General features: G+C 39.0%; 1 protein-coding gene across 3 annotated transcripts in view; it reads right to left on the reverse strand.

Moving 5' to 3' along the window:
• Window positions 1-24,052, reverse strand: part of Stat92E (Signal transducer and transcription activator Stat92E) — a 522,273-nt gene that overhangs the window by 137,888 nt on the left and 360,333 nt on the right. For all 3 annotated transcript variants that reach the window (XM_067140262.2, XM_067140261.2, XM_067140263.2), the window contains exon 13: window positions 653-802. In XM_067140262.2, the coding sequence (XP_066996363.1) occupies window positions 653-802 (150 nt within the window). The remainder of the gene's footprint in view (window positions 1-652; window positions 803-24,052) is intronic.

Consider the following 24,052-nt stretch of genomic DNA (forward strand, 5'->3'; position numbering starts at 1 on the left):
CAACGCTTGCTTGAATAACTGTGAGAGTCTTCGGTTAATTTCTGCAAAGCAGGGTGCTAGCCTGCAGTACCAATGACAATATTTTTCCTTGAACAAGTTAGGAGCAACTAGTGAAAAATGAGGGGCATGACTCGAAATACGTCCTAGATGGTCATGCCTATTCAATAAGGACCAGCATTCCGATTCTGAGGACGACTACCATGCCACTCGGCAGTTGACCATGGTTCAGTAAATATGATGCAACTGCATTAACCCAAACCATGAAACATTAATATATACTGTAGTATTAAAAATTACACCAAGCTACATAGTGTTGTTTTTGAGGACATGCTTGTGTAAATGCTCAATAAAACTTGAATTTCCCTCAGTTCTTAGTCAACCGTGAGATAGGTTTAGATTAATATTAACCTGACAAGAGAGGCAAATACCATGGACCCACACCGACTAAGTTTTAACACCACCAATTTTGGTGGACAGGAAATTTCCACTTAAAACGGTTTCACAGGCATTACGAGTGGTTCCATTCTGCAACATTCTTCACCTTTAAAGGTTATAAAAAATAAATTTTCATTTCTAATTCCTAGTTTCTTACATTACCTAGACAGTCATTCCCATTGCAATCTAGCACGTATGATCAAGTAGACCAACTTACCCATCAATCCATGGACCCCGAAGATGCTCACGGGTTAGTTTCATAACAGCGTAAAACCACTCCCAGAAGGTAAAGCTACGTTCCGGAAGAGGTTCTTTGCAGAACTGTGACCAGCTGAGCAACATTGTACTGTAGTCGCCCACATGTGTCCTGTCAACAGAAATCGTGTGGTAGAACAATAATCGTATACAAAATTGATGTATTAAATAATAAAATAAATGGCAGTAGAAGAACAACAAATTCTGTACATTTAGGGGAGCACATACACCTTTCACCTTGTCCATAGTTTTCTGTAAGAAAGAAGTCAGATTTTGGAGAGAACTATCTTCACATGGTCCGTTTTCATACAGACTTCGCTGTACGGGAGTGAAAGCCAGGTGGACTCACAAGATATTATTCATAAGCTGGAAATAAAAACATGAAAGTAGCGAGAATAATTACTGAGGAGAGGATGTAGTAAGTCTTTAGTACAACCCCAACTGAGGACTTGGGTGCAATAACAGTGTAGGTAGATTTACGCTATTTTAAGAAACCGGCATGTAAAGTTTAAATTTATTGTACCTGAAGAATAAATCAGTAAATAAGGTTAAATGTCCTTTTAATTGCTTTTCAAATGTAAGATGCAAAATTCCTAGAGAATCTGATACAATATTGTGATTTTCTAGGACTTTATAATGATTTTTACTTAAATATAAGCTGTTATTGCAAAATGTAAGTTAAATTGTATAAGATCCACCTTTTCAATACAAGATGTGTTGTTGGTTAAAATTACAACCTCATTTATTTATGGTACCGGTTTGAACATCTATGGACGTCATCAGCCAATTAGGATCATAATACAAAGATACACATTAAAGTTAAAACACACAAAATTGACCCTCATAATTAAAACTGTCTATAGTAAGTTAAAATACAAAGCATATTTAAGCTAAATGTCCAGGTTTGAATATATAATTGGTACAAGTTTGACAACTTGTTAGTCACAAATAAAATAAAAACTGAAGCCGAGAGGCCTCGGAGAAAAATTCGAATTTGGATGCTTTGTGCAGCATTGGCAGCCAATGTATGCAGAGAAATGAGTGCGATGCGGTAATGTTGTCTGTCTGTCTGTTAGGTCATCAGCCCAGAAGCTGGTTGGATCCTCAAGTAGCACCACCAAAAGTTATGAGGTTATAAGGAAACCGCAAAAACCAATGGCAGCACCAAAATGAGGCGTACTAGGCAAGATGAGGAGTGAGGTAGTTTGCCATTGCTTTCCTCACTGGGTCAGAAAGTGCTATTGCAGCACGACTGACCCTCTGAGCAACACCTTTCATAACACTTAGATGCATTAGACGTGCTCTGAATGTCATTACTCAGCACCACCCATACCCCAGCAGCTTCCATATTGTCACAGCCATGGATGAGACTGGGACTTCAGTGGAAGCTACACTTTACTCTGGCCTGTGCTAAGAGATGGATACAAAAGTACTGTATCCATCAAGAAATGGCAGCAGGCAAAGCGGTAATGTTAAATATGTTAAAAGAGTGGATGGTGTTCCTCTATTAGCATAAAAATGACAGAGTCAATAGATAATACATATGACAATCATCTTCGTAAAATACGATGTTATGTCATATTATACTGGAGTGAGTGGATCTTGTGGCCGAAACTGTGTTGAAGATGTTAAAAGATTCTCTATCTGATGAGGATGTTGAAACCGGTACCAGAAATAAATGAGATAATTTTAACAAACAACACACTTTGTACTGAAAAGGCGCATCTTGTACAATTTAACTTACTGTTTTGTAATCTCTATTCAATACGGACCAAACATGAAATTCTTGACTTTATATGCTGTTATTGCATAAAATACGGGGAAAATGTATAAATATATAGTTTCACTTAAATATGAAGAAAATTAGGATCTGCTATGTGAAGGAAATAGGTCAGGAAGGCAGATTAAATTAATTACTCACTACTGAATTTCTATAAATGTATTTGTCAAATACACTGGTACAGTCTGGCACAAATCTTTGAATAATCAATGAACACAGGTAATGTTTTCAATTCTCTTTCACAATATCAAATTAACAAATGAAGAATAGCACACAGCTATTTGTGTGTGCTTTGATGCCCTTGGTTTTGTTAAGCTTCTGAAATTGAAACTATTATGAACTGTGTACCCATGTCTGAATTATTCAGTATTGAAATCGAATTTGATATCAGCTTCGATTTCAGAATTTTCAGGATCCTTTGTTACAGATAAGGTGTTTTCGTACCACTTAATGTTTTCAGGTTTCAAGTACTTCATCAAAGACAGTACATCAGCTCGTTTCTGTGTCTTTACACCTGGTTTTGTTAGTCAATTTTAGATCACTATAATTAAGAAATTCAGCCCTCTTATTTATGTAAGAAAACAGCTGGAAACAGGAAGTATATGTCTGGGACGCTGAAACAATACCATACTTGTAGTGAAGTTTTACATATTTCTGAATTGAAAATTTGTAACCCTTCACTACAGGAACACTTGCAAAGGTTTGAGTGCTGATGCCCAGTCTTTTATTAAATTAGCTCACATAGCTGCGTGAAATGGCTCTGGATTCCTTCTACATTCTTTCATTATGCTGATGTACTCCTGAACAGTTTCTATATGTTCAACCTGCTTGAGAAGCATACCATACTTTGCAAAATTACAGTCACACTGACTGAAAGAATGACCTCTTACTTGAAAGAGGTGCTCTGCCTCTACATTAAATACACTACTTACCCATGCACAGAACATTACCTGGTACTGTATTTGTTTTGGCCTCCGCAGGAATCAGACAGCAATACGACCTATTTTCAAGATTTTAACTAATAACCTGATAAAGAAAACAACAGACTGAATTTGGATCTTTCTTCGATTCTGACTTGAGAAAACAAAAGAAGTTACTTCCATCATTGAGCCAATGTACATTCAATATGTAAAGGCACAAAAGCCTCTTATAGAACTGAGCAGTTACATTTAGACGAGGTAGCGGAAGATTTTGGGCATAGTCAAATTCCAGTACGAGTAAAGTGGAATCGTTATAGATCGCCTTGGCCAGTACATCTGATTTTAGTCCATTATAAGCCTCAACTCCCTTTTTATGAAACATGTATTCTGATTTACAAGCACTATCAGAATTTGCTTTCAGTTTAACCTCGCATTCTGCACAATATGATATAGATGTTAATTCCCATAGGAATTTGTCCTGAATGAGTAAATTTATAATACCAATATAATGGTCCGTTATTGGACACTATAAATTTTCCAGCTAACTCATTCTTGGTTGCCTGCGTTTCGCCCTCATCCGATGGCCAGGCAGGCATCAATTTTTGGAAATGAGACATAGCTCTCATAGTGCACTGGCACTGCTGGTGGCTTCAGGTGGCCTGTGCAGTGGCCTCCATGGTATGCACTAGCCTTGCGTCTTGGGAGGTGTGCTAAGTCCCGGCTGACGAGCCCAACTTGGCACACGAGGGCGAAACGCAGGCAACCAAGAATGAGTTAGCTGGAAAATTTATAATGTCCAATAACAGACCATTATATTGGTATTCTGCACAACAGTCACACGTATCAGTCCTTGGCTGCTGAAATAAAAACTCACCGTTTCCTCTGAAATAGTTATGATGTGTATTGCAACTCATTTTTAGTGGTTTTCCCGTCTTTTCATTAAAATATTGTTTGAAAGCAGTATACAATTTTACTACATTCAAAAAAGGGTCCTCAAAGTATTTTTGGATTGTTTTTGCTCAACTGTAATGAGCTTCCTTGTGGAGAATCTGCATCCAGTGCTCTTCAAAAAGTTCTGATTATTTTGGTTGGACAAATGTGTGTGCCCCTGTGTTCCTCCAAGACTCCACCTGTAACGATTATTGAAGTAAAAGCGCTTAGATCCCTCATTTTGCATTTCTAATTATCACAAAAGAGAGTATATAAATTGCAAAATACAATTACCTGTTTACAGTGTGTTTTGTACAGTCCTTAGTCTCATTTCTGATATCTGCATACGGAGAGTAGGAACAGCCTACAGACTGCATTGTCATCATTCTTGACTTTGACACAGTAGCTCCATAGGTTATTCCGCTCGCTTGTCTGATCTTGTTTCTGAAACTTTTTTTCCCTTTCTTCCTCATATAACCCAGTAAGATCGTATCTTGCAGCACTTATCGCCAGTGTCCCAAAAATGATTTATGCCATTCCTTTTGTTCCTCATGATTTACAGTATCAAACCTCCTGAAAATGTAATGATTAATCAATAAACGAAATAAAAGCTTAACAGTTAGTATGGCTGACTTTTAACAAAACATTCTAAATACAAAGTAAGGAATACTAGAACATATGTAGTACCTTTTTCTGCAGCATTTATTCACTCTTCGGAATACCTTCTTCTTCACTTCCTTTCCAGTTATGAGCGAAATATAACTTTTGCCACTGTTTCGCGCCCGTTTTGCAACGTTTCTCTTCCAGTTCTTTGGGTTCCAGTTCCTCTTCTTCCCTTTGCCTTTAGGTGTAAAACTATCATTCACACTTTCCATACTATTAGTCACATCTGAATCACATTCACTTGACGAAGAGCACTCAATCGCTAGAATTGCACTCAGTTTGTGACTGTAACATCCCACTAATAGATGCCATGTTCACCTTTTTACGCTGTTCCTGCAGTGCAGCCTGGATCCCTGCAACAACAGCGTAGTGCGTGGTGACACTTTCCGTCTGCTGCTGACCTCTAGGCGCATCAGATGGAAATAAGAGCTGGCTTGTTTGGTAGCACACGGTTCAAGGATTTTGAAACTGGTGTTTATGCAATAACAGCGTAAGTAGACCAACGCTGTTATTGCACCCAAGTCCTCAATTAGAGTATGGGACCCACACCAGGATTGATACGAAAACTGGAAATGATCCAAAGGAAAGAACTATTTCTTCTGGGCACCTTTAAACAAAAGGATAGTGTTATAAAAATGTTTTAAACTTTGGGCTGGGGAGACTAGAGAGGAAGGAGACGAGATGCTCGACTAAGCATTATGTTCAGAGCTGTCAGTGGAGAGATGGTCATCATCATCATCATCATCCTAAACCATCTCCAGTTTCCCGGGTGTGGTATATGAGCCTCCTCCATCTCATCCTGTCCTTGTACCATTCTTCCTCCACCAACTTGTCCCAATCATGACCTCTCAGCAGTACATCGCTCTTAAATAAATCTATCCATTTCCTTCGTGGCCTTCCCACGGGTCGTCTTCCTTCTACCTTTCTGTCAAATTCCTTCCTTGCAGTTCTGTTTACTGGCATCCTCTTCATGTGACCAAACCACTTCAGTCTTGATATCTGAATCTTATTGAGGAGAGAATCACCTATTCCTACTTCTCTAATTTTCTCATTCCTAACCTTGTCTTTCCTGGTTTTCTGGATCATAGTGCGTAGGAATTTCATTTCAGCTGCCTGAAGTTTGGAATTATCTCTATTGGTCAGTGTTGAGGTTTCGAGACTGTACGTAAGAATTGGTGTATAATAGGACTTGTACAATGTCATTTTTGTTTTCATGGGTATTTGCTCATCCCACAGCAGGTGTCTTACCTGGTGGTAAAGTTGTGTTGCCTTATTGATTCGATTGTTCACCTCATGTTTTGCTAGGTTGTCATTTGATATAACGCTACCCAAGTATTTGAAAACTGGAACGCTGTCCAGTTGAGCTTCATTTAACATGACTATTGGTTCTGCTCCTTCCCCATACACTTTCATCACCACCGTCTTGGTCTTGCTGATGTTTAAACCATATTTCTTGAACTCCTCATTCCAGCTTTGTATTCTCTCTCCCAATTCCTCTTCTGAGTCACTCCAGATCGCAACATTATCTGCAAATGTGAAGGCTTTGATATCTCCATGTTCTTTCCTTTTAATAGATTTTATTACTACATCCATTACAATAATAAATAGAAGTGGTGACAATGAGCTGCCCTGCTGCACTCCTCTCTTTGTTTCAAACCAGTCCGACAAACCACATCCTACTTTAATACAGCTTCTGTTCCCACTATACAACATTTTCACTTTGTCTATGAGGCTGTCTCGCACTTAAGTTCTTTCATGCATTGCCAAATTATTTCCCTTGGTACACTACTGTATGCTTTCTCAATCTCCAAAAATATTAAAAATAGAGGCTTGTTCTTCTCCCAGTATGTTTCCATTAGCATCCTAATTGCAAATATAAGGTCTGTAGTTGACCTTCCTGGTCTGAAACCATACTGCTCTTCTTCCAAAATTGGTTCAACAATATCTCTGATTCTGGTCTCTATTATTTTTTCCAATATTTTCAGGACATGAGACAGTAGTGTGATACCACGGTAATTAGTACATTTTCGTCGGCTTCCTTTCTTGAACAGAGGTACAATGATGCCCATCATCCAGTCCTCAGGAATAGTATTTTCCTCCCATATCTTGTTGAGCAGCCTGTAGAGCCACTGGATTCCTGGAATTCCTGCTGCTTTCAGCATATCTGCACTTAGTTCGTCTATGCCCACTGCCTTTCCTTTCTTCACGCTCTTGAGCGCATTTTCAACCTCAAGCCATGTAATTGGTGGTTCAGTTGTGGTTCCTCGACTTGGCTCTCATCTATCCGTTGTTACGTTTTCTGTATCTCCATTCAGCAGCTTTTCGAAATAGATCTTGAGTTCTTGTTTAATTTCTCCCTCTTCTTGTGCCAGAGTTCCATCATCACGTTCTATTGCTTTTATGGTCTCTTGATCCCTTCGCTTGTTTTTCACTACTCTGTATAGCAATTTCATATTTCCTCTACTGTCCTCTTCCAGTTTGTCTGCAAACTCCTTCCATTTCTTCTGTTTTTCTTCCCTTACAATGTTCTTTACAGCAAGTTTCTTGTTCCTGTATACTCCTTGAAGTCTTTGTATTTCTTGTTCATTTCGTTCTTGTCCCTGTTTTTGTTTTTCCTTGTCCAGTGCCTTCTTTATTTGGTTTCTTTCTTTCACCGCTGTTTTCACTCTATCATTCCACCATGGTGTCTCCTTTTTTCTTTTGATAGAACTTGTAACTCCACATAGGTTTTTGGCTTCTCCCACAAAGGTGTCTTTGATTGCCTTCCATTCTTCATTAACGCTGGTTACTTCACACTTCGGCAAACTCTGTTGAATCCTTAGTTTGTATTCTTCCTTTATTTGGACTTCTTGCAACTTCCAAGTTTTAACCCTTGGTTTTTTCGTAATAAGTTTCTGCGTTTCATTTGCCTTATGTTTGAAGTCTACTACCAGCAATCTGTGGTCACTGTCCATGCTTTCACTAGGGATGACCTTTACATCTGTGATGTACCTGCCACCATCTTTATTTGTGATTACGTAGTCAATCAATGTTCTATACTGGCCATCCCAACTGTACCTCGTTATTCTGTGACTGTCTCTTTTTTTGAAGAATGTATTTTTGATTATAAGATCATTTCTTCTGCACAGATCTAATAGTTGTTCTCCTTCTGGGTTCCTTTGTCCAAATCCATGTGGACCAATGATGTTCTCGTACCCAAGTCTGTCTAACCCAACTTGCGCATTTAGATCTCCAATAATAACAACATTTTCCTCATTAACTGTATCTTCCAGGTCTTGCCGAAATTTCTCTTTGTCTTCCTCACTGCAGCCTGTCTGTGGGGCATACCTTGTATGAAGGTGTACTTAGTGTTCTCCAGTTTCATGAACATTTTAATGATTCTATCACTTTTGCAGATAACTTCAGCTGTAGCATCAGTCCTTTCGTTAATTAAGAATCCAACACAATTTTTCGCTACCTTCTCCTGTCCACTCCAGTATAATTTATAACCTCCACGAAGTGTCTTACTTCCAATCCCTTTCCATTTGGTCTCACTTAATCCCAATATTGATATTTTTCTTCTATCCATCATGTCTAGGAGTTCTTCTAACTTTCCAGTTAATGATAGAATGTTCATAGTTCCAATTCGGTATTTGGGTCTCTTTTTTATTTGGGGTTTCCTTTCAGAACATTGTATATCATCAGCCTTACGGTCATCATACTTTACAATTGTCTGAGAGGACATGTCAGTCCGGTCTATAATATTCTTTCCGAGATGGTATGGAATGAAATTAGTAGACAAATAAGACTGAGTGGAGCTTTAAAAGGTAGGAATTGAAGAGGCCAAATTGGGGAAAATATTCATTTATAAGAGGAGGAATTAGTGATTGGAATAATTTACCAAGGGAAATGTTTGATACATTTCTAAGTTCTTTGAAATTGTTTTAGATCAATAATGATCGCTTGGTTTATCTGGGTGTAAAATGCAATTAAAATAAAGGTCTCAAAATGCTCAAATAATTGAGATCTGGCTATGGTAAGAGATGAACAACACACTTCAAACTCAAGAATATCTAGGCATGAATATAGCCCTGGTTCTGTAATGTAGCACTACACTTCATTCTCAAACTACTCATGGTATTAACATGGAAAAAACAAACATTAAAAAAATGTCCAATTCTCTTTGGACTACTTTGTGATAAAATACATTTCTTAAAATTGTTTACTACCAACAATTATTCAATTGCTTAAGAGGTCCAGAAAATATATATATTAAAAAAATCACAAAATAAAGATAAAAAGCAGTTATTTTAAAGTAACTAAATTGAAAACATTACGGAGAACATAACAGAACTGATTAGAGAGGTTGCACATGTTAACACACTACATTTATGGAGGCAACCTTTTCATTCTGGAGAAAAGTGGGTTCAAATCCCACCCTCGGTTATACTGGAAGTGGTTTTCCTGTTGTTTCCTATTTTAAATTCTAGGCAAATGCTGGGAGAGGTCCTCTGACAGGCCATCTCCTTATTCAATTTGATTCGCCATCATGCACTTCTTCATTAGCTCTTCAACTGAGGCTGGTGCCAGGAAGAGCACCTGGCTGTAAAAAAAAACATGCCACACAATTTCATCTTACCTCATCCCGACCCTGTGTCGGGGAAAGGGAGCAAGGGGTAGACATACTACTACTACTACTACTACTACTACTACTGACCTTAGATGTTAGGCCCCTTTAAACAACAAGCATCATCTTCAAGAATTTAACAGTATAACAGTGCCCCCAGAGCAAATGTCTAGGAAGATTTAATGCAGAAAGGCTCACAGGAAGCGAAGAAAAAAAAAAATGCATTCTGGTAGCAATGTAATTAAACTCATTGAAGACCTTTATTTTTTCACCCAAAGTAACCTCAGTCCATTTATTCTGGGTGTCATTGCTGGCGAGCAGCAAGCCGCGTGCATCTCTGTTTGTTTTGTTTACTTTGTGTCCAGAAATCATTTCTCAAGACTTTATTAACACTTTCAACACTATGCCCGTATAGGATACGGGCGCGCTGCTTTCCTGCTTCTGGACGGCGCGCGTATTTGATACGGGCGTGATTTTCTCGTGTGTTTATATCCAGCTGCACGTATCACGTATGGTTCCCGTCACTTGGTTGGAGGTAATAGTTCATCTAGTGACCACTAGAATGCAGCAGTTTTCGGGAATTTCGAAATGAAACGATGAACAAGTTATTTTCTCCTTGCCATGACCTCTACCGAAGCACTCGGTGTGCCGTGTGCTGCGCGCGCCAAATCTGTCACGCTGTCAGCTGTGTTACTGTGTAAACATGTCTCACGCCGGCTCAACGATAGTGACATTTTATCGGGAGAAGCGGGTTCAGAGATGGATGAAAGTGATTACAACCCTGCTTACGAACCGGATAACGTATCAAGCGATAGTTCAGGTAAGATTTTTATTTATTACGTCACTTTGGAACGGAAGTGTTTAGCTGTATTATTTTACTCCGAATAGGCCTACAAACGATAGAAATACTTCGCCTAGAAATTTGGGTTTACCTTTTTCGTTTAGACGAAGGGACGCAGGCTGATGATTCACCTGTGCCGGGAACATCTGCTAGATCATCTGAACCTGATGATGAATGGTCAGAAACAGATGATCAATTACAGCTACCTGTCTTCCAGCCGGCATTTGGTTCTACTCAGTTTTGCGCGGGAAGTTACCAAATGGATTGTTTCAGTAAGTTTTTTAGTGACGATGTGATCAAAAATATAAAAACAGGAACTAAGAGATATGCAGGTACGACAATTGCGGCAATGAAACGTCAGGGCAAACTGAAGGAAAATTCCATGTGGCACCGGTGGTCTGCAGTAAAACTTCACAAAATGTATTGGTTTATTGCAAAAATTTTGCATATGTGTGAAAGCTACTCGTTATTGCAAGCTATGCTTTGACAGGGGCAAGAAGGAAAATGGTAAGCGCGTCAGAAAAGAGAGTAGATGGTGGAGCAAGGAGTGCAAAGTAGGACTGTGTACAGTCCAATGTTTTCAGGACTACCATACGATAAACTATTCCTAAATAGGTAAATATTTTATTCCACTGCATTTGTGTTTATTTGTGGCCTAAGTAGTCACATTAAATGATTATATTTTATTGTTTGAGCAAGCTTATTGGTATAACCTCAATGCAAACTTTTTTCTATACTATTTTTTCATGTTTTTCATAAGAATAGTATAATTAAATTACTTCAGATATTCCCTTGTCGATTAGCATCTTCATTTTGGATGGTTGACACCTTCATATGGTACAAAAATCAGGCATGTAATATGTTCCGCTGTTCCATAATAACGCGGTAAAAATTAGCAAAAAGACCCAGTTCACAGCCAGGATCCATGTTAAAATATGGTAGTGTTGAAAGTGTTAAGAATGTCTAGTTCTGTAGATGAATACCTCAGATACCTGTAAATCAATGGATTTATGCAGGTTTTAACCAATGAAAGTTTTTATATGCTGTTTGTGTTGCCAGTCCAAATCCAATCACACGTTTTGTTCTCATTCACAAATTCCTTACTGTCACTATTTTCACTCATTACTGGGTATAGATTCTCCATCAAATGCACAATCACTTTCATCCAATATTCCATTTACCTACTCTGCATACTGCTCAGATTTCACAAACAGTTCATAATGATTTGATCTGGGCACTGCTATATTTATGACAGTAATCATGGAATGTCATCGACTCGAAGAATTATTTTTTGCCATGAAAATATTGAGGGAACATCTACAAATCATACTTCTTAAAAATTTAATTTCACTGGCCTGGATTTTATTCTCCTGTCTTCTTGACAGTGTCCAGGTCTCTACAAGTGCATTTCCCTGTTGAATCCTTTTACTGATCTCCATGTCCACCCCAGCATCCTACATCAATCCACTTCCCAAATATTTCAGCTCTCCACAATTTCAGAATTTTGTTCCTTTATTTTGATAAGTCCTTTCCCTTCCCTTTTTCCTCTAGTCAACACCATTGTCTTACTCATTTCCATGCTGATTTTTATTCCATAATTTTCAACAAACTCAATATATTGAGTTGACCTTGTACTTCCTCTCAGACTGCTCCCCACACTAAAATATCTTCAGCCCCCTTTGCCTTGTACACAATTTTGTCAATAATCATTATGAATAACAGTCTTGACAGCACACTTCCTTGTCGTAGGTAAGTTTCATTCCAGAACTACTCTTTCCGCACGTGTCTGGACACTGCTGCAACAATTTTTGTACATTGCTTGCACATATTCTATCATTTGTTTTACAAATCCTTTCTGCTGCATTACTTTCCATACCTTTGCTCAGGGTAAAGTATCGTAAGCCTTTTCTAAATCAAGGAATGTCATCACTGTCGGATTCTGTCCCATTACACACTGCCTCTGTCATCTCATCCACACCCCTTCTCACATTCAGGAGTTATCCTTCCATTTTCTCCACCTCCTCTGGTTGTGTTATGTCTCCTTCAATCCCTTTCATCTGCTTTGTGTAGACTTCCTTCTTACAAGTGCTACTACAGTAGAACCTCAATTCGAAATTGGTTAATTCAAAAACCTGCCTAATTTGAAGAAGCTCTCGTTCCCGGAAACATGAGATACGGTTTTGCATGTTATTTAAATTGTTCAATTCGAAATACGGATAATTCGTAATTCAAAGTACAATGTCGGCCCCATTACTGAAATTCAGACTTTTAATTCAAAACTGCCTTTACATTTTAAAACAATACTACGCTACAGAGTAATTTAAATTCAAAATTTATCCGCTTCATGATAGAACGCGTGTTCCGGAACGTGGAGGGGTAGCTTTCCGCACTTCATAATTGCTAAGTTGAATCTGAATTCTTTTGTATTCAACCTTTTAAGGAACACCGTAATATCACGTAGCAGGCAGTGTGCAGGAAAACAGAATCTATGAACACTGATGATGCCGACAGTTGACGAAAAAGCGTGGCTCACATAATCAATTCGTAGGCACCGAACAATATTGTCATTCTATATCATCTGATAACCAAGCAGGCATCAATTTTTGGTAAAGAGACAAAGTCTCTCATAGTGCATTGGCACCGCCGGTGGCTCCAAGTAGCCTATGCAGTGGCCTCCACAGTATGCACTAGCCAGCGCCTTGGTAGGTGTGCAAGGTACCAACTGATGAGCCCAACCTAGCTCACAAGGGTGAAACGCTGGCAACCAGGAATGAGTTAGCTGGAAAATTTATAATGTCCAATAACGGACCTTTTATATTGGTATTATAATATTGTCATTCCCGATGAAACTGCGTTGCTTTCTTTTAATGCCAAGCCCAAATTGTCTTATGGTTTTTAAGGAGAAAGTGCCAGCCAGGAATCGTACAAGGGTGGGGCTCATTGAAATGTGTTGCAATGCACACGGAAGCGAGAAACTTTATCCCCTCTTCATAGGAAAGTTCGATAAGCCACAATGTTTTAAGGACGTCGGGCACTTTCCGTACAAGTACGAGGCATCTAAAAACGCAAACAGTACAGTAATCCAAAAAATAATGCATTTGCACAGGGGAACCAGCATAATTTACTGCGTCTTTGAACCGTGTGATTTTTTCTTTCGTTGCGTGAGGTTATGTTTGTCAGTGACTAATCCAAGTGCATTATTTGAACATTGTAAATGCACCTTGTTGGATACATTTCGGAAATAGATTTTTTCATGGCATTTGAAAGGTTTAAACTGTGAATCGAGGCGATTGCATGCATTAATGGGTCTTTGAGTACTTTGTGGCGCGGCAAGTGTTTACATTTCTGAACTACAAGAGAAGTGACATGGCGGGAAATCGTACAAGGGTAAAGTCATAGGAAAGTTCGATTAGCCACGATATTTTAAGGGCATCAGGTACTTGCTGTGTAAGTACAAGGCATCTAAGATGCATACAGTACAGTAATCCAATGAATAAAGCACTTGCTCATGGGAGCCAGCATAGATTTCTCCTCGCCTTTGAATCGTGCTCTTTTCTTTCTTTCTTTTGTTGCGTGAGGTTATGTTTGTCAGCGAGTCATCCAAGTGCATTATTTGAATACTGTAAATGTACCTTCTTGGATTTATTTTGGAAAGTTTTTTTTCATGGCATTTGAAAGGTTTAAACTGTGAATCAAGGTTGACTGCATGCAGTAACGTTCCTTAGAATATTTTGTAATGTGGCAAGGGTTGGCACTTCTGAATTACGAAGTGGCGGTTAATTTGAAATCACGTAATTCTAAGTCCGATTTTTTAGTCCCAACAACTTCGAATTAACGAGGTTTTACTGTATACATAACCTCTTCCAACTCTTGTGTAAATCTCTTACAGCTTTTCTTCACTTACTGTTTTCTTGCACTTTCTTTTTATTTCTTGATACTTTTTTATACTTTATTTGTTTTATCCCTATTTCATAAGTGCCATACTTTCTTATTTTCCACTGCTTTCTTTACCCTCTCAATCCACCATGGGGTCTCCTTATCATTCTCTCAGCTATTCTGCCACAAACACACACTGTACAGCTTACAAATGCCTTCCTGAACAAGCCCCATTGTACTTCCACACTCTCAGCCCCAATTCCCAGTATAGTGTGTTGTTTGAATTTATTTTGGAGTTTTCTTTTTACTCCCATATCTTCTAATTTCCATACTTTAATTTTCTTCTCTTATTTCTTTCATTTTCACTATTTTTCCTACTTTCTTTTTTGCTACTGCTACTCTATTAATAATAGTTTTATTGCAGCCAAGAGGCCATGTAATTAAGTACATTAATTTTAACATTTCAAGCCACATAGGTCTCATTCTTCTGAACAGAATTTAATCAACGATTTCTCTCTATTTAGACATGTTAAGACGTGGTATCTATCACATTCACGATCGCACAATTTACACATGCATCTGGAATCAGGTTCATGAATGTTTTGGTTTTGCAAAGCTTAAAGTGAAAGCCACGAACAGCCAATCTAGTTACAATATGTCTTAATTCGTAGTTCGCTTCCATCCATCCCCGCGTTGTCATAGCATCTGTTGCATAGAAATCTAACCGAATGTCTTCTCTTTTCTGATTCAGTTCCGTAAGTAGTCGATCGTACTTTGCCGTGGATGGTAGTGACATCTTTAAGCGTAGCTCTTCGATCAAGAAAGATTCCCTCGTCAGAACATACACAAGTCGAGATAGTGTATACTTCGAAAGCCCCAGAGCTCTCTAAGTTATGCGGCTTTGCCTTTCTCTATTCGTCGCAGACTATTGATATTTAGGTATTCCCAGACGAGTTGTAGACCATAGGTGATTATAGGCACAACTTTAATATTGAAGAGCTGCACCGCTGCTTTAACTGACATCTTACGTAAATCTTCGATTTCGTTCACTGCTTTAAATGCCAAGATTGTCCTATTCTCTGCTACTCTATTGGCCTCCATCAAATGTTACTTCTGGCAAGTTTGTTACATCTAACAAAAGTCTACAATTTGCCCTTTCCATCAGGATGCAATCAATTACCATCTTTATCCTTCTGATTCCCAATACATATCTTGCAATATTTTCAATAATTCTTCCTGAACCACGTACTGCCCACTCCTAACCCATTTCTCACACAAAAACCCACAAACTTCTCTCCTTATTCATTCATCCTTCCACATCCAAGAGGTCTAATTACTTCTTCCATTCCTATTTTGTCTCACCCACTACATTGAAGTCTCCCATGACTAGTCACTTTCACATCCTGTATTTCTCTCTTCAATGCCTCAAGGAATCTATCCATATCATCTTTGCATCCAGTACGGCTTTTCTAAATCAAGAAATGTCATCACTGTCTGATTCTGTCTCCTTACACTCTGCCTCTTAACATCCACTTGGATGAAGTTCTTTATATTATTATTATTATATTTGCCTTTATTTGTAGTGGCGAAGTTAGGTCCTCTCTTACACTTAACCACACTTTATTAACATTGTACATCTGAGAGCAATATTCATAATCTTATCTTAAAACTACCATTACAAACTATGAAACAAAATAACAAACTCTATAAATATTCTTAGTCATGTCTTAAAACTATCGTTACAAATTAAAAGTTGAATGATACAAAATACCATAAGCACAGTAAACGTACATTCATACACACACTCACTCTACCAGATTCATTCAGCCTGGCAGCACACACCGAGGAGATGCTCGCGGCAAGAAAACTTGAAGGAATTTAAGGATTGTATGGCTCTAATGTTGCGGGGGAGAGAATTCCATATTCTAGCTCCATTTGCAACAAAGGAACGACTAAATGCTGCTGACCTGCTGAGAGGGATAGCAAGTGTACTGCCGGAGCGTGTGTTATGCTGGTGGAAAGAGGATAGGAAATTGAGTTGTGAAGATAAGTAGTATGGGATATTCTCTTTTAATACTCGAAAGATTAATACTGCCACGTGGAGTTTTCTATATTGTTCAAATTTTTGAAGGGAAAGTTGTCGATAATAAGGGGTAACATGAACATCATAACGTAAGGAAAAGTTAAATCTAATACACAAGTTCATAGCACGTTGTAATCTGTTTAGTTGTTCTCTCGTGGCATCAATTAGCACTACGTCACAGTAGGAAAATATAGGAAGGATAAGAGTATTTATAAGCCTAATTCTCATGTTTAGGGGCAGCATATTTTGATGATATTCTAGTGGGTGAAGGGACGCATACACTTTTCTACAGATATTTGTAATGTGCTCTCCCCAGTTAAGATTCTCGTTTATAATTACACCAAGATTTCTCACCGAGTTTTTGTACGGAATAATTTTACCACATAAAGTTAGTGGAGGAATGTTTTTGTTTTTTGCCGCACTGATTTGTTTCGTCTGCCCAACAATAATAGCTTTAGATTTTGATGGATTAATTAAAATACAGTTTTCATGAGCGTATGCACAGATATTATTTAAGTCAGAGTTCATATAACCTATTGCTTGATTGATGTCTGAAATTTTGAAATGATAATAGATCTGTAGATCGGCAGCATACAAGTGGTATTTAAAGTGTCTTAGCCGTGTCGATATATCATTAATATAGATAACAAAGAGAAGTGGTCCAAGTACAGAGCCTTGTGGTCCTCCTGAATATTTCATTACTCACTCAGAAGACCTATTCTGAAGAATTACGCGTTGTTTTTGTTCCGTAAGATATGGGAGAAAGAATTCTAGAGCTGTCTGTCCAAGGTGAAGTAACTTCAATTTAGCAACCAGTACATCTATATTTACTGTGTCAAAAGCGCTGCTAAAATCAAGAAGTGTAAGTAACGTCACCTGCCTTTCGTCCATAGCACGTCTCATGTCGTCTGTAACTTTCAGCAGGGCAGTGGCCGTACTGTGTCCCTTTTTGAAACCCGATTGTAAAGGGTCAAGTAGTTTGTATTTATTTAAATAGTCGGTTAATTGCACGTGTTCTATGCGTTCAAGAGGCTTGGATAGAGATAAAAGTATGTAAGCAGGTTGATAATCTGTTATTAGTACAGGTGAGGAAGTTTTGGGAACAGGATTTATAATGGCATTTTTCCACATTTTTGGAAAGAGGCCACTTGTGAGGTACGTGTTGTAAATATGAGTAATGGCGGGAAGAATAATGTCAATGATGTGTTGTATTATGAGTATGGGTATTTCATCAGGTCCTACAGCAGATGATGTGACTGATAATACCTCGCGTTTCACGTCAATCTCTGTGACTTCGCGAAATTCAAAGAATGGCCTATTTGGTGGTGGCTGGTTCAGAAGAGATTTTATAGTCTGTGAAATTGTATGTATTTCCGGTTTAATTTTTATTTCAGGAAAATGAGCATTCAATCTCTCCAGAGAGATGTCTGGATTACATGGCTGGGGCAAAGCGTTCCCAATTCCAATGGAACAAAGTTGTTTCCAAGTGTTTGACACATTTAAATTTCCAGCCAGGTGATTGTAAAAAGAAAATTTCTTATTTTGAATTATTACTTTAATTCTATTCCGAAGTGTCTGATACTGTTCAAGCGCACTGGGAGAGTGTGTGCATCTGTAGAGCTGGTGTAACGCGTCACGGTGAGACATCATTTGTTTAATGTCATCGGTCTGCCATGGAGAAGGAGGTCGGGAGACTTTGGCCGTACGCTTAGGTGCATGTTTTTTTTTTTTTTTTTTTTTTTTTTTTGCTAGGGGCTTTACGTCGCACCAACACAGATAGGTCTTATAGCGACGATGGGAGTTGGAAGGAAGCGGCCGTGGCCTTAATTACGGTACAGCCCCAGCATTTGCCTGGTGTGAAAATGGGAAACCACGGAAAACCATCTTCAGGGCTGCCGATAGTGGGATTCGAACCTACTATCTCCCGGATGCAAGCTCACAGCCGCGCGCCTGTACGCGCACGGCCAACTCGCCCGGTAGGTGCACGTTTATCAAGGAGATAAAGTATAAGTGAGCTTAAAGTTTCAACTTTCTTATCGATACCGTTTATATATATATTTTTTTTACGTCATTCCACGGACTATTCAAGGCGTCAACTCTCAGATGATCTAAGTTTATATGTTTAATGTCCCTGAATGTGATGTATCTGGACTTATACTTCGGTACTTTGAGTGAGTAAGACAAGTATATTAAATCATGTGTCGATATGCTAGGGGTAGGAATTTGTCCATGTGATACTATTTTCTGTGGGTTGTTAGTGACCATTAAGTCAATTAGTGTATGTGAAGTTGAGGTATGATTTGTCGGTTTTAGTGGAAGTATTGTCATGTCACACATCTGGAAAATATGTAAGAGTTGCTTTGTACCTGCAGCCTGTTCCAGTAAATTAGTATTGAAGTCTCCAAATATTAAAATATGTTCATAAGCAGGTGACAATCTCTGCAGGATGTCTTCAATGTCTGAGATGTGACCTACCCATGGTGGCCGATAAACAACTCCTATTAGGGCTTTAACTGTTGTCACAGTGATCTCGGCAAAAATGAACTAAGGTCTCGGGTCAGCACAGTGGGCAGATATGCATACGATTTTACATTTAATATCATCTCTACAGTACAAGGCTACTCCTCCACCTCTTTTATCTATTCGGTCATGCCTGTAAATATTATAGCCCGTTATGTGTACCATACTACTAGGGATAGTTGCGCGTAACCAGCTCTCACTGATACAAGCTACGTGTACATTGCTGTTTTCAAGCAGAGCTGTTAGCTCCTCATGGTGAGCAGGTAGGGATTGAGAATTTAAATGAATGCGGTTCAATGAACGTGCGTTGGCCTGAAATACTTTCACTAATGACCTCTGGCAGTGGAGTGTCTCCGTTCTCGGATAGGAGAGGTTAGGGGTAGGGGGACAGTCAGGTCCACAGCTGGCAGTGGTTATAACAGTACTCATCACACAAAGCAGAATATAAAGAAGAATACATGCTTCTTACCTGCGTATTTCGTTACTTCACACTGTTTCACACCCTAGCTGCTTGAATAACATTGTTAAGGTCAGCTCGTGTGGTCACTTGAATTTTCTTCCCATCAGAGCTTAGAATAATGATACGTCCATCCTTAGTCCATACAGATTTCTGACCGAAATGGTCACGCGCGGCATTTAGTATGTCCTTCCTCGTTGCTGTTAGCGATTCTGCTATCAGCATACCCAATCCCTTCAGCGATTTCTTTGCACACCAGATAAGGTCACGTTCGTGATATCGCGTGAACTTTATTATGATGGGCCTTTTCCCTCCCGTCACTACCTCAGCTGTAGTTCTCCTTGGTTTCACAATCCTGTGACAGTGATCTAAATTGTCCAATGTTAAGTCTATCCCTAGGTGGGATTTCACAACACAGAACACCGTATCATAGACGTCCTCGTTCGGAGCTTCTGCCACCCTGTGGAGTAATAGGCAGTTTCTCCTGCTGTACTGCTCTGCTTCGTCGATTAGGTCTTCCTGTTTGGAGATCTGGTTATGCATTTCGGTAAGACTTCACCTCCTTGAGCTCCTCGGTGACAGCACCTCTGAAAGACTGGAACTCAAGGGAGAGTGCGTCTAGGGAAACATCGCCGAGGTTGGTATCACTGTTGTTGGCGGCGCGCGTTGCCTTCTCAAAGCGAGCTTGGAGGTCATTTAGCTTTTCTTCGAATGAAGAAATCCGCTTGTTCAATGACTTTAGAGACATTGTGAATGAATGTATGCAATCGCTGAGTGTTATTTTGTTATGTAACTTGATCTAGTACACACGAATTGTAGTTAAACTTGCTGATTTGCTAGGTGGTTTACGGAGCTCTCTCACATGCACTTCTTCACTGCCGCCATCCATTCTCTGTCCTTAACTGTATCCTGATTATTCTATCACTTATGTATTTCATGTTATCTACATACATACATACATACATACATACATACATACATACATACATACATACTTTACTTTCTCTCCACTCATCACCACTCAATCCCATCATAGCTATATTCTCCATCTCCATAAAATCAATGACCTCTTATGGCATTCTAGACATTGACATGAGGTTTATTACTGCCACCTCCATAACGTTCTCTATTGGTTGCCCACTTCTCACAGTTCTCCCAGGATAAGAATGAGAATTAGACTGAGAAACAAGCATGTCAGTGGTAATGACAACAGGAGTGAGAGAATAAATGAAACTCTAAAAATCAGAAGTAAGTTTCCTGAAGTAGTAGAGCTGACGTGTTGACCTCCAAAGCCATGATACTGGTCAATCAATGAATGAATCAATCAATCTTGATGTACATATCTATAAAATCAGTTCAGTGTTCAAATATACAACAACATGATTAAGCACGACTGTAAAATTTTACACTTATAGTTAAATGTGATTTCTTCAATGCACCTGACATCTGGGAAACTCAAGATCTGAGTCGGCTAATTCCCAACTGCACATATGAATCATTCATCACATGTGCTTATTACCATGCACATTTATGCTTGCAAAATTTCTTTATCAAGACCAACATTAAGGGCAGCTAAATTTTTTACAACTAGCACTGTTTAACCTTTTTTTGCTAGGGGCTTCACGTCGCACCGACACAGATAGGTCTTATGGCGACGATGAGATAGGAAAGGCCTAGGAGTTGGAAGGAAGTGGCCGTGGCCTTAATTAAGGTACAGCTCCAGCATTCGCCTGCTGTGAAAATGGGAAACCACGGAAAACCATCTTCAGGGCTGCTGACAGTGGGATTCGAACCTACTATCTCCCGGATGCAAGCTCACAGCCGCGCGCCTCTACGCGCACGGTCAACTCGCCCGGTGTTTAACCTTTTAAGTGGTGAGTTACCAGTTGACTGTTTGGTACCTCACTGCTGAGTTTTTTCATTCGTATGTAAAACAATTTGTAGAAGCCTCAATTTTTAACTTATCAGTGGGGTGATTTGCTTAAAATGTTTATAAATGTTGTTTGTTTATAAATCTAAATGCAAATGGAAAATCCTACACTTATGTTCAATATTATTTTGAGAGAAAACAAAATTACACTGATGTATCATGCGCGCATTATCTTTATACAAAGTAAAGAGCCCAAAGTAATATTATTTCCTAACATCTGTAGGCAACTAATACATGTAACATCTTAGAAGCATATAAGTTGATATTTTAAAATACTTTCCAAACCTGGAATGTGGTGCTAGTTAAATGTTTTCTACTGGTTGTTTGTGATGCCGATTTGTTCAACTATCTGCACCAACTCCACTGGCACAAAAGTTTCTAAAACATCAATGATTTTCCGACTGTCATCAAACACTATTTGGCCCTCAGAGCCTGTCACAGTTACCTGAAACTCTGGTGAAGAAAAGTAACCCATCCATCCACCACGAAATTAGCGATAAAGTAGCTTTTGTACTAAACGTGTTTTTCTTCTTTCGTTTAGAAGGAGGCTCTATTTTTCTCTCACATACATTATTTTCGGCACTCTCTCTATCACTCTCACTTTCAAAATCGCTTAACAATTCCTTAAAATGATTATCTCCATCATCACTTTTCGCTGTGGTTAATAACTGAAAGATTCAGTGATCTGAAATAACATCGCTGCAAGAGCAAATAAATTGTTTTTCCAACAAGTTTGTTTACATTACAGATCAACTGCACAGACGTCTACAAAAAGCTCTGTAAGTTACTTCCTGAAGCTATAATCTCTGATCAGTCAGTTCTACATAATGCCCAACAGATGGCAGAACATGCCAGAGATCAAATTTGCACTTAAAAGTGAACCGGGAAACTCAAAAAAATTCTCGCGCACCGTCTATAGACGGGCGTAGCACTGGTGGACCGGCCGCGTCAGCCCGTTTATAGGCGGGCGTAGCACTCATCGGGTTAAAGCTGAACTTTGTGTTATTCAGTGTTATACCAGTATATACACTTGGTAACTCATGAACGGGGCTCAGATTCGACCATATTAGCATATTTTTTTTCCTGAATAGCACACATTGAAAGAAGCCTTTCAGTAGTATTTTCATCTCTCTGGGACCAACAGAATTTAAATTTATCGAGCATATAAATGCATAAAACAGCGGTTTTCAGAATAGAAGCATATAAATGCATATTCTTGTGGTTTTCGTCTGAATAGTTTGTTTTTCTTCGAATTCCTCCCCCAACTTCGGGCCCTGACCATCCTTAAGGTTCTAACACAGAAATAATAATTGAAAAGCCTATCTGGTGCGAATAATAGAACCGAAGGTTTTTAACCTTTAGTGAGGTCATTCACACGCCCTAACTGGCCTCTGCTGGATTAGAGTGCAACTTGTCAGAAAAGCTCTGGAAGCCCCAAGCATCCTTTCACTTTGAAATGTGAGGTATTTTAGTGGTGTGCCTATTTTGGGAACCAGTATTGTTTAGGTGGCTTTTCCCATGAAGTGGTGGAAGATCCGACCCGGTCAAGTGAAGTTTCTGCATTCTACTCTCAGTTCGTAATCGTATCCGTACGTACCTATCGAGTTCTTGTGATTTCCAAGTACGCGATGCCTAATGTTAAGGAATCTCCGAGTGTTTTACTCCGATGATGTGCAACTCGTTTTCTACTGACGGGAAAATTATTTTCTGCAAAATGTGCGAAAAAGAGGTAAGTTCTTATTGACATTTTCACATCTACGTTCTTAAAGATATTACTGGCCAAACGGTTGAAATTTTAAGTAAGCCATATGTGCAGCATACGGTGCCTACCTACTAGGTAAGTAGAGAGAAGTCTAAGAATTCGGAGTGTAGACCCGTTAGATCCCGAGATTTTACATTTCCGAGACGGAAATTGACGTTTGGATTTGCTGTTTTTTCATGGGATCGTTGAGAGGGTGCTCGTATTTCTACTGCAATATTTGAAAATAATTTCATAGTCCAAAATGCTTTATTTTTGTTCATTCAATGTATTTTTTCTCACTTACGCGTACGTACCTATTTATTTTCAGATCAAGATTTCGAAGGGTTTTCAATTTTCTCAGCATAAAGCCACAAGTGGGCACTCAGCAAAAGTTGAAGAATTTAAAAAAAGGAAATCGAAGAAACAAGTGCTGATACAACCTTTGTTCAATCAACAACAGCACTCAAACGAGTTCTCTTCCAGAGTTTGTAGGGCGTTTTTAAGTGCCAATATACCCTTCTACAAGGTCGAACATGCTGAGATTAGAGCTCTCTTCAAGGTCTTTGCAGGAAGAGAGCTGCCTCACGAGTCGACCCTATGTAAAAATTACGTTTCTTCAGAGTATGAAAAGGTATGAATTCATGCACGATTGGCGTATTCCGCATTCTCGTTTAAACAATTTAGAAGTAATTTTAACATGGATCTGGCTCTGTCGTAATGAAGGTAATCTCTCGATAATACCTTCATTCCATGAAGAATATTCATTCAGGTACTTTCTTCACCGGGTTCTACACGCAATCAGGAATGACATGGGGATTTGGTTATCTATCAACGAGACCACAGACAGTTGTGGAAGATACATGGCCAACGTTATTGTTGGAAAACTCAGTCCCAGTGAACCGGGGAAGGGCCACCTAATTCTGTGCAGGGAGGTGGATGTGGCAAACCATGGTACCAATGTGCGCAAGCAACTCTGCGTAAGTATATTTTTGTTAATTTATTTTTTGAGCGTTTT

The sequence above is a fragment of the Anabrus simplex genome, chromosome 2, assembly GCF_040414725.1.
Source record: "Anabrus simplex isolate iqAnaSimp1 chromosome 2, ASM4041472v1, whole genome shotgun sequence".
In the NCBI taxonomy this organism is placed as follows: domain Eukaryota; kingdom Metazoa; phylum Arthropoda; class Insecta; order Orthoptera; family Tettigoniidae; genus Anabrus; species Anabrus simplex.